Raw genomic sequence first — 12,366 nt, 5'->3', positions numbered from 1 at the left:
CATATTTTTATATATGCTGTCATCTACCTTTATATGAGTCACCTTTTTTTTTCCCCCTCGCCATTTTATTATAGACAGGGCTCACAGCATTGCCTACTATTAAAATTGTATAATTATATGATCTTGTTTTCAATAGCTTATAACTTTGCCAAACTTTAACCATCTGGGCTGAAATCTTCTATACTAAGGGTCTGCCTCAGGCTGAAGTTTAGTGGAAAACTTCAGCCCAAAGAGTTCATTTGTTTCCAAGAATGAGGCTGGTAAAAAATACATTGTTTTGCTCATGTAAACTCAAGCACCTTAGTTCTGGCATTTCCTAATGTTTGAGTGCTTGACTTTGCAACCTTAATAATGACCTTTTAATATGATTTTGTGTGTGTATATAATGTTCTTCATCAAGTACACACTAGCAAACAACATACCTGCAGCCCACAGATTAGCATTTTTCCCACAGCATGAAAAGATCTTTTCCAGTGAATCACAGGTACGTCTAGCAAGTATTCAGCAATGTGCTTTGGAAGAATATAGTACCTCAGACCATCAAAGTACCTGATTGTTATGTCCAATCAGAACATTCTGAAATCTGCATTTCAGCTAAACCTATGTATATGTATGTCTGTATATATTTTAAATCTAAGCCAATTAAACTACATCAGAGAGCACAATCAGAGAAAATGGGCTAGATACTCCTTTTACAATTAATATTACCAATAATAGCTTTTGTATAATAAATAGAGAGCAGACTGAAAAGAACAGGTTATCATTTATTATTATTAATCTTCTATTCCCTAACAAAAGTCCAGGAAAGCAACCTGGTTCTGAATGCAATGTGGCTGTCGGAGTTTGTAGACGCATTAGAATTCATTGTTTCTTTCTAATCTAGCCTCAATTCTTATTATTTAAGATATAAAATTCCAAATTAAAAAAACTATTACAGACAACAAACCTCTATCAACAGTTGCCATTTCACAGGGTTCAATAGTTTTAGTTCCAAATACCCATACCCCTAAATTTGTCTGCAGACTTCAATCATCCAGAATACTTTTGCCAATACAATATTCTGCTGGCAACACTGGAACACAGCCAAAGAACAGAACTATTGCTCTGAAGACAACATCACTTCAATAAACTATTCGGACTCTACAGCAACAACAGATTTGGGGAAGGAAAAGGAAAGTGAAACAGAATTACTCTTGGAATCTGGTGCAGAAAACCACAAAGTGAATGAGCAAACATACTACCAGTGAGAAGCATGTTTCTATCGAATGTCGCCTTAGTAGGCTGGTGAGCTGCATTTAAGGCTCCAAACAGCAGGACTTTCACAGCCCCAGAGAATGACCTAAAACATTATTTAACAGATCCAAATTCTCTTTTCTACTCTTACTCTATTGCTGCTCTCCATAAATACAACATGGACCTCCCACCTCAGCATTGGAGGATGGAGAAACTTGCCAGAAGGAAATGGTGTTCTGCTGCTGCATTGCAGTGAAGGACAGGATTTCCAGAGCCCACACTAGATGCTACTACCCAGGCACTCCTCTCCAGAAGTGGGTGCAGAAGATAGGTGCCTGCTGAGTACCTCTGCCACTGCTCTGTGGAATAGTAGGAAGAACACCTTCACCCCCAGCCCCCAAGAAGATCCCCAGTCCACAGCCTGAGGAACTGAGGATGTGACGCCCAGATATGTAAATTAATAGATACTACAGTATTTGTTTGAAAGGGTCCCACTAGAATATTGTGCACCATACATGATTCCAGCTTCATTTCAACCCTTAAAATTGATCATTTTGTACCTTTCTGATGGTTATTAAATTTGTGTATATCTAAATTACAATAAAAGCTACAATAAATCAGAAGAGCTGGATATCTTATCAAAACAGAAAAACTGCACAAAGTGCTAACGTAAGAGAAGTAAGCTCTTGAAGGAAAATGATACAAACATTACCTTGCCCAGATCGGCTCTGGCGGGATTCTACACTTGCCTGTCTTCGGTCTGGTGGTTCCTCGCTCCCTCCATCTGCATGAGAACCAAAACAGCATAAGTATATCAACATAGCAGATAGGTCAGGTAGATGCAACTTTTCCTCAAATACCATCACTTATCTTCTAGGAACAGCAGAAAAGCAGGTCAATCTTGTTGTGTGAGTGACAGAATTAAAAAGGAGGAAAAAACAATTGACTATATCTTGTATGGTATTTTTTTTATATCTGTATTGCCCACTGTAGTCACACTGCATGAGGTCCTTGCAGATGCATAGACTAAAAAAAAATAGATCTGTGTTTAATTTTCTTCTGCTGATCCCAGACTTCTTAATAAAATCAGAATCATACTTGCTCTTTTTCCATGAGTCAATTAATTCCTTTGTCTTGAACAGTTTTGTAAAAATACAAAATTTTTAACGTATGTGAAACAAGTCCACAGTCAGCAGCAAATTGGAATACTGTGTTAAATATTGCTTTCCTTTGAAAATAACTGTTTAAACAAACCAGCAAAAAAAAAATGTTTCTTGTTATCGCCTCCTGAAACTGTATAGTAAAGCTGCAGCAGTAAACAGTAACAAGTAAATCTTTCCAGACAGATACTGAAAGGAACATGTAAATATTTTACAATTAATTACATGCCAGTCTTCATTGATCAGCTGACCAGATTAGTAACAACAGATGAGCAGCTCAATAGAGATGTTTCAGTACATGTAGCAAACACAAGCTGAAAGCAGAAACAAGCAACTAGTAATTAAATGCATCATACTCTGAGAGTTACTTTAGCCTAGCTGTACACAATGTTAAAGACCATAACAACATATACAAATATAGCAAGTACATGGTACAATCCAAAAGCCATTAGTCCTTACCCAGGCAAAACTTCTAATGTCTTTAAGAAGAGTTTTAAAGTGTTAAAACTTCTTAAATAGGAGGTTTACATCAGTAAGAACTTCAGGGATGGGCCAATAGCTTTGAGTGTACAGAAAGGTAAAACTTATGAGTGAAATAAAAGTATAGTATTATATTAAAATATATAAAAGATTTTTATAGATAAATCAACTGAACTTTGTGACAACCTGCTCAGTGATTGTATGCAAAAATGCTTCTTTCTTTTGAATGATCCTGCTGGTTCTGGTTTGAGAGAGACCCTACACTTCAATTGGGGTATAACAATACAATTAGTATGAGAATGTCTAAAACCCAAAGCTTTGTTTCTTGGCTAGGAAGAGCAATGATCTTAGGACAGCTGTCCACAAATGCCAGTTTCCCAAAGCAAGTTACAGCAGCTTGGCAGCCCTTGTAACTCATGTCATCTGCTTCTGGCCCCAGGGCCATTATAGCAGCTGGGTGGCACCAGGGTGCAGGGGAACTCCAGCCATGTCACTTTCTCTGGTCATGTTTCTATTCTGGGTGTGATGTCAAGGAAAAGGTGTCATAGGAACTATTCTAGCAGCTCTACAACGTTCAAGAATCCCACTACACGGGGTTATCCTCCTGGGGTTCACTACGCGGAGTTTAGAGCTGCTTCACGCCATTGGAGTGGCACACAGCAGCACTAATACAACTGAGGATGGGGTGGCTATACCTACATTTTTAGTTCATAGTATAAAATTCTTATTGGAAAATTCCTTCCCTTGATTTTTGAAAATTATTGTGCATGAAGACAGAATGAAAATCACCAACAGCCCCCTAGCTACAAGCCCAGATTGACAACCTCTAAATCATGGAAGTTTCAAATGAGTGCTTTCATTCAGAGTATGAAAACACAGTTCAAGATAATGATTTGGTTAACTGAATTTTTTATAAAGGGCTCTACAGAAATATCACAGTAGATGGAAAAAAACAGAGAAAATCTGTATTTGTGAAAAAGGGCATGCATTATTAAAATATCAAAAGGTACACACTTACTCTTTTTACTTTTATGATCTATACTCTATCACGTAGAGCATTCAAATAAAACTTAAAAATCTTATTAAAATTATTTTAAAAACTAGGTTAAAAGGATAGGTAAAATATTTGGTGCCATGAAATTGGTTTTTAAGTAGTAAAGTTATTTGGAATATCAGATAGTACCTCTTTATGCACTGCCTCTCCACAACCATTTAGCAAAAAGAAAAGGAGTACTTGTGGCACCTTAGAGACTAACCAATTTATTTGAGCATAAGCTTGCGTGAGCTACAGCTCACTTCAGCTTATGCTCAAATAAATTGGTTAGTCTCTAAGGTGCCACAAGTACTCCTTTTCTTTTTGCGAATACAGACTAACACGGCTGTTACTCCACAACCATTTAGGTAACAGTGATACTAGTCAGTTTGATTATACTTGAATTAAACACTTTTGAACAACAGAGTAAGCTAATATGAGCTGTGTTAAGCATACATTTTCACTGGCTAGCATAGAAAAACATCATAAATTATCTTTAAAATGCCTTTCACAATAATTTAGAAGCTTAAAGAGCTCCATGTTCCCCAAATACCCCAGTGTATGCCTGAAAAACATAGCAGTTTCAAAGATACTGAAAATCTAATTAATCTAAAATCTAATCTAATTCCACATATAAGGGCTACATTGTTCTTAAAGGCCACTCACTGTCCTGAGGGAGGGCTGTCCTGCAGAAACAGCACACACATGCAGTGTGCACTCTGGTGTGAAGTTTAGTAGTGAATGAAGGGAGATAGCTGGTGTACCATGATCCCATGCTCACCTCAACCCTTCCTTTTTTGCACATTTGAGCAGGGCCAGCCACAATTTATTAATGCCCTTTATAAAAACAATGTAATTAGAATTTAGGAGACAGAGATGCTTAAACTACCAGATAAGTACCCAATGAAATTACTATCAATAAAGCTACCAGTTACCAATACTGGTTTCACAATTATCTGGCCTTCCAATTTCCCTTTAAGCAGTGTCTTCACAAACCAACGGAAACCTCCACTAACATAGGATTTATTTAATGTATACCAAGACAAATCACATCCTGTGCATCTTTACCTTATTAAAGCAAACAACAGAAGATGACAGAGAGGAAAAGATAAAGAGGCTCAAAGTTTAAAACTTTACACATCATGTACTGTTATCTAGGATGGATTCCTACCAAAGTTGTGCAGTGCTACAATTCTGAGAACTCACTTACCTCATTTGTTCTATTTTATTGTCTTGAGACCTTTAACATGTTTCCTGCACCTTCTTATGTGTCCCTGACTGTACTTTTTGAAAAAGTTCTTGTTTTCCTTTGGACATAATTTTGTACTGTACAGCGGTAGTCACGAGTATCAGTTAAGTCCCAGTTTGTTGTATTTAACACGGTATCCCCCAGAGCTCTCAAAGGGTTAATAAAACTAACATGCCATTGTTGTAGACCCATCATTGCTGCAGTTGCTCTGTATGTAGTGATGTGTCTCTATGGACAGGAAGGAACTCTATTGGTTTCCTTCCTCCCACTCTTGAAGTCTAACAGCCAATCTGCATCTAATTACAATGGGATCATATTAATCCCAAACTGCTGTTTCCATTTTGACAAAGGCAAAAATAATTTTCCATCAAACAAAATGAAGCAGTAATAGTAGAGCTCACTATCTCGCCTTTAGTCAGGCAGTAAACAACCTGCTGGTGGGAAGTCTGAAGCCTTTTGCCTTAATCAATCAGTATCCTTTTCTGGCTACCACATTTTCATCCACTTTTCAACATCACACCCAAACTGTAGAACTGAGATGGTTTTCATATTCTTTTTCTTTTAAAATAAATATATTGTCGCCCTTTGCCCAGGGGAGGAATTTTTGAGGCCTGGAGGAGATTTATGCAACACAGAGTCAGGTATCAACTTTGTCTGTTTTGTTTATTTACGAAATGTACCATTTCCTCAAACAAAGGTAGCAACTAACTGCACACAGGCAACCTTTCCTCTTGAAGAAACCTCAGGTAAGGGCTGCTGCCCCATCTTAGAACGGGTCTGTGTGTCTCACTCTCCAGGACTCTCTCATACCCAAATGCTTGAAACACTCTATAAGAAGCCCCCATGTTATACTCCTGAGAAACCCCTAGTCCAAGGCTCCTCTCCAACCCTATGGTCTGGAAAAGGCAGGACCCTCCTTTTGTGCAATTACTCTGCAATACAAAAAAAGCACAGAAAGGTCTAATTGCCCAGACAACGAAGAATGCTTGAACACACTTAATAACCCTAACAATGCTCTCAGGACATTTACTGCAATATTTTAAAGTATCCACTTGTGACACAACAGTTCAAAATGATATGTACAGAACTCCAGGTTGCAGCCCTGCAAATATCAGTAACAGGGCAAGCAGGCAAGCAAAAGATCCTGCCACAACTCTGCGGGAAAGCAATTGTACAGGAATTTCTGCTAACGTGTAACATTCAGAAATAAATTGTTGAATCCATCTACAAATAGTTTGGGAAGATGCAATATGACCCATGCGATTTTTAGCATAAAACTTGAATAATACATATGGATTTATGAAAACTTTTAGCTCCATTTCAATAATATGGAAGAGCTCTTCCTGAACCCAAAGTATGTAAAACAGATGCCCGCTTATTAGTAAATGGTCTTGGAAAAACTACTGTTAAATTAATTATCTGATTGATGAGAAATTCAGAAATCACTTTTGGCAAAAACCTGGGATCATGTCTAAGAACAATGTTATCTTTATGAAAAACCATAAATGGTGGATCGACCATCAAGGTATTTAATTCACTCACACTTCTGGTTGATGTTATGGCAATAACAAATGCCGCCGTAAGACATAAATAACACAAAGAACCCTCAGCCACGGGTTCACAAGGTGGTTTTGTGAGTGTAGATAATGCATCTGAAGTTATCATAACTGATGGTGAAGGTGGCTTGAACTGGATGCCTCTGAGGATATTTTCAATGACTGAGCACAATGTCAACAAGTTCAGAATGTCTCAAGGTAGGGCAACATTTGAATACTGTCCCGATTTATCCTGCAGACTTGAGAAATCCAATACTGCACTGGCCTCTTTTTCAGACTCAAAATGGACTCTCATAAGTAATAATTGCCATGAGACCCAAAAGAAATTAACTTTATGAATGACATATTTGAATGTTTAAAATATATTGCACCATTTTTAAAAATCTGCCCTCAGGTAGTAAGGCTTTCCCTGCTACTGAGTCCAGTTGGACAGAGAGTAGACTTTTTGACATTCAGAAGTAGCGCTAGGGCTGAAAAAAAAGGTGGTTATATAAGAGATGTGACTTAATAGGTCTTCATGAACAGCATCCTTCAACAACCAATCGTCCAAAAATGATGAACTAAAATACTCTGCTTTCTCAAATGAGCTGCTACCACAGAGAGGCACTTTGTAAATACTCTTGTTGCTGTGGACAGGTCAATGTAATACGCTTCTATTTGCTGATAAAATGGGCTAATGTGTCTCCAAATAGAGAAAGGGAAGGATCCTTGTTAATTGGCTCTCAATATGTGATCCTCACATCAAATCTAAGGACTGCTGGTCAACAAAGATGACATGGAAGGAATATCTTGTTTAGATTTAGGCTTGATCTGAAAGATCTCTTCTTGTGTTGGTTCTGGAAAGATATAGGGTGCTGGTGTTGTAGCTCATGCCTTTGACTTGATTAGAAATAAAATGAGGAAGACTGTGGATAATAATATGTCTGATAATGGAAAGGAGTAGAAGATCCTCTCCTAGTAGAAGAAATCAAACTAAAAAAATGGGGGTCTTTGAGCTTGTCTCTTTGATCTTTCCCAGTAACTCATCCATCTTTTCACTGAAAAGCCCACGACCTTCACCTTAATACTAGTATCCAAAGCCAGAGAAAAAGAGCAAAGCCAAGCATGTTTCCTCAGAGTAACTGAAGAAGCCAATCCTTTAGCAGAAGAGTCTCAGGCATCAAACAAAGCTCTGAGAGCATGCATTGCCACATTCTGACCTTCCATTAGGATCGCATTTGCTAATCTCCTGTTATCATCCAGCAAATCCTGCACAAACAATATTGTCTTTTCCCAGAGGCGGAATTCACAGCGAGCAATAATTGCTTAACAATTTGCTACCCTAATACTTAGGGAAAAGAAAGTTACATTTTCCGTAACTGGTGTTCTTTGAGATGTGTTGCTCATGTCTATTCCACAATAGGTGTCCGTGCTCGCCACGTGCACCGGTGCCAGAAGTTTTTCCCCTAGCAGTACCTGTAGGGGGGAGCAGCCCCCACCCTCGCGGCGCCTGCCTGGCGCGGTATAAGGGGGAGCTGCATTCCCCCCACCCTCAGTTCCTTCTTGCCAGACAACTCCGACAGAGGGGAAGGAGGGTGGGATGTGGAACAGACATGAGCAATGTATCTCAAAGAACACCAGTTACGGAAAAGGTAACTGTCTCTTCTTCGAGTGATTGCTCACGTGTATTCCACAATAGGTGATTCCAAGCTACATCTCTTGGAGGTGGGTAGGAGTTCACAAGTTCTTGGGACGTAGTACCGCCCTGCCGAACCCGGCATCATCCCTGGCCTGGGAGACGATCGCATACTGTGAGGTGAATGTGTGAACCAAAGGCCACGTGGCGACCCTACAAACGTCCTGGATGGGGACATGGGCCACAAAGGCAGCCGATGAGGCCTGCGTCCGAGTCGAGTGCGCCCTCACAATGGGCGGCGGGAGAACCCCCGCCAGCTCATAACAGGAATGGATGCACGAAGTGATCCACTTAGAAAGCCGCTGAGTGGAAATCAGCTGACTCTTCGTGTGCTCAGTCGAGACGACGAACAGTTGCGAAGACTTTCGGAATGGCTTGGTCCGCTCAAGGTAGAAAGCCAGAGCTCACCTCACGTCAAGCGTGTGGAGCCAACGTTCCGCACTGGTCATGTGAGGCTTGGGGCAGAGGACTGGCAGAAAAATGTCCTGTCCCACGTGGTAGGCGGAGACCACCTTCGGGATGAATGCGAGATGTGGGCAGAGCTGGACCTTGTCCTTATGAAAAACCATATACGGCGGTTCAGAGGTTAGAGCCCTGAGCTCCGAGACCTGCCTGGCCGACGTGATAGCTACCAGGAAGGCCACATTCCATGAGAGGTGAGACCAGGAACACGTGGCCAGTGGTTCAAACGGGGCCCCCATGAGATGAGCCAGCACCAGATTTAGGTCCCACTGAGGAACCAGGGACTTGGAATATGGGTAGAGACGGTCCAAACCCTTAAGGAACCGCCAGTCCCTGGGCCCTCAGGTGGAGGAGGTAATCAAGGATAAGCTGGATTGGGGCGGCCATCGGGGAAACACCCTGGACTGCCGCTCACCTCGAAAACCGAGACCACTTTGCCACATAGAAGCAGCGACTGGAGGGCGACTGGAGTTAGAGGAGGATGCGCTGAACCTGTTCCGAGTGCGTCCTTTCCTCGCCACCTAGCCACTGAGCAGCCACGCCGTGAGGTGAAGCGTTGCTAGGTTAGGATAGAGGAGGTGGCCCTGGTCCTGGGAGAGCAGGTCCAGGCGGAGCAGCAACTGCCATGGCAGAGCTACTGCCAGCCTCGAGAGGGTCCAGTACCAATGCTGCCAGGGCCCTGCCAGGGCAACGAGGAGGACCCTGGCTTTGTCCGTCTTTATTTTCTCCAGGGCCCTACTGATCAGAGGGAATGGGGGAAAGGCATAGCAGAGCTGGCTTAACAAGGACAGGGTAAAGGCATCAGAGATAGCACCCCTCCCTAGGCCACCCCTGGAGCAGAGCCGGGGGCATCATCGGTTCTGCCGGGTTGCTAATAGGTCCACCTGGGGAGTATCCCACCTTTGGAAGAGTTGGTAAGCCACTTCCTGGTGTAGAGACCACTCGTGCTGAGAAGAAAATCCCTGCTCAAGCAATCCGCATCTCTGGGTGCCTGGCAGGTGGAAGGCTTTTAGGTAGATGCCGTGGGCTATACAGAAGTCCCACAGACTGAGGGCTTTGTGGCAGAGGGCAGAGGATAGGGCCCCGCCTTGCCTGTTCATATAGAACATCGAGGTCGTGTTGTCCATGAGGACCCTGACTACCTTGCCTTCCAGGTGCGAGCAGAAGGCCATATACGCCAGTTGCACCGCCCTGAGTTCCTTGACGTTTATATGAAGGGGTAGGTCTTGTAGAGACCACAGGCCTTGGGTCTGAAAGTTCCCCACGTGGGCCCTCCAACCCAAGTCCGACGCATTGGACACCAGCTACAGCGATGGGGCCCTGTCCCTGAACAGGACCCCTTGGAGCATGCTGTTTGGGACAGACAACTACCGCAGAGAGGTGATCACCGAGTTCGGCATGGTGAGGACTTTGCCCATTCTGTCCGCAGCCTGGGAGAACTGCGAGCTGGAGGGGCCTCATTCTCAGTCTGGCGTGACGGACCACATATGTGCATGCAGACATGTGACCCAGCAGTTGCAGGCAACCCCTGGCTGTTGTCACCAGGAACCTTCTGACGGAGTCTATGAGCCCTTTCAGGGTCTCGAACCTATCTGGTGGGAGAGAGACCCTGGCCAATGTTGCGTCCAGTAATGCCCCGATAAACTCTATGCGTTGGACAGGGATTAACGTGGACTTGGTATTGTTTATCAACAGGCCCAGGGTAGTACATGTGGACAGAAGGAGCGCGACATGATCCCTCATCTGCGACTGGGAGATGCCTTTGACTAGCCAGTCGTCCAGATATAGGAATATTTGGACCCCTGCCACCTGAGGTAGGCTGCTACCATGGCCATACACTTTGTAAAGACCCTGGGGGCAGTGGACAGACCAAACGGTAGGATCGTGAATTGTTAGTGACTCTGTCCCACCACGAAACGGAGGAAGCGTCTGTACCCCTTGAATATGTGGATGTGGAAGTACACATCTTGTAGATCAAGGGCAGCGTACTAGTCCCCGGGATCCACGGAGGGGATGATGGAGACCAGGGAAATCACGCAGAACTTAAGTTTCACCATGTAGTGGTTCAGGCCTTGCAGGTCCATGATGGGCCTGAGCCCCCCTTTCCATGGTGAGCCGCGACCATTCCAGGAGCAAAGCACACAACCAACTGGAGAAAAGGAGCTTTATTGGGGGTAGGTCCCTGCTGAGAACTGGCAGGGTACCCCCGAGCATCCCATCAAAAGCGCCTTTTGCCTTCCTGCTTGCCCTTAGAAGACCCAGGCTGGGGGGCAGGCCGGGATTGCCGTTGTGGGCACTTTCTATAGTCCCGCTGCTTTTTGTGGGCGGCCTCGTACTTCGGGAGGTAGGCCTGGGAGGGAGCCTGCTGCGGCTTGGACTTGGGTTTTGTCAGAGGAGGGACATAGAGGCCCAAGATCTGGAGGGTCGTGCAGGAGTCTTTCATGCCATGCAGCCGTGTGTGTTTCCGCAGCAAACAGAGCCTTCCCGTAGAAAGGGAGATCCTGCATTGACAACTGTGCTTCGCTGGAGAGCCCAGAGAGCAGAAGCCATGATGCCCGTCTCATGGACACCGCCAAGGCCATGGACCATGTGGCCGTGTCCACTGCATCCAAAGCGGCCTGCAGGGATGCCCTTGCAGCCACTGTCCCTTCCTCTACGAGTGCCTTAAACTCCTTATCACTATCCCGGAGGGAGTCCTCAAACCTGGGGAGGGACTCCCAGAAGTTAAACTCGTAGTGACCCAGAAGAGCCTGATGGTTTACTACTCATAGCTTGACGATGAATAAACTTTTCTCCCGAAAGTATCCAGCCTTTGTTCTTGGGGGTCGGGGCTGGTTGCGCCTGCCGCTCCCTGTGGTTGATGAACTCAAGCACCAAGGAATTGGGCGCCAGGTGGGTATACAGATACTTGTGTCCCTTCATGGGTACAAAGTACTTGCGTGCAGCCTTTTTAGAGATGGGAGCCAACGAGGCTTGTGTTTGCCACAGGGCATTTGCAGTTCTTGCCACTCCTTCATGGAGCGGCAAGGCCACCCTGCCCAGTGCTGAAGGGGACAGCACATTGAACAGGGAGTCTGAGGGCCCTTCCATCCCCTCAGCCTGGAGGTGGAGGCTCGCTGCCACCCTTTTTAGGAAGTCTTGGTGAGCTTGGTAGTCCTCCTGCTGGACGGAGGGGGGCGGGGCCGCAATCAGCTCCTCCGGATGGGGCGAAACCAGTGCGGTGCTTTGGGTGTCGTCCAGCACTGGAGGATCCACCACTCGGTCAGACTCTGAGCACAGTACTGAGGACACAGGTCCCACCAACCTTTTTTCTGGCAGTCTGAAGATGGACGCCGACGGTGCTTCCGAGGCCCTGGCCACCGAGCGAGCCCGCACCGGGAGCTGTGCTGGAGGCCACGGTGCCCACTGGTACCACCAGGCCAGCCACGATGCTTGGTGCCACTGTGCTTGCTGCGGCACTGGCAGGGCCGGCTTTTCGAGCTGGCTAGATTGGCCTGTAAATGGGCGGCTGCGAGGGG

The 12,366-nt window shown here is 44.5% G+C and overlaps 1 protein-coding gene across 1 annotated transcript in view; it reads right to left on the bottom strand.

Moving 5' to 3' along the window:
* TANC2 (tetratricopeptide repeat, ankyrin repeat and coiled-coil containing 2) overlaps positions 1 to 12,366 on the bottom strand; it is a 690,066-nt gene that overhangs the window by 346,205 nt on the left and 331,495 nt on the right. Inside the window, exon 4 of the mRNA XM_084615604.1 lies at positions 1,946 to 2,017. Within this exon, the coding sequence (XP_084471730.1) occupies positions 1,946 to 2,017 (72 nt within the window). The remainder of the gene's footprint in view (positions 1 to 1,945; positions 2,018 to 12,366) is intronic.

This window comes from Lepidochelys olivacea, assembly GCF_965140295.1.
Source record: "Lepidochelys olivacea isolate rLepOli2 genome assembly, chromosome: 27".
NCBI classification, from domain to species: domain Eukaryota; kingdom Metazoa; phylum Chordata; order Testudines; family Cheloniidae; genus Lepidochelys; species Lepidochelys olivacea.
Note: the sequence above shows the minus strand (reverse complement) of the source record. Positions and strands in the feature narration are given on the sequence as shown.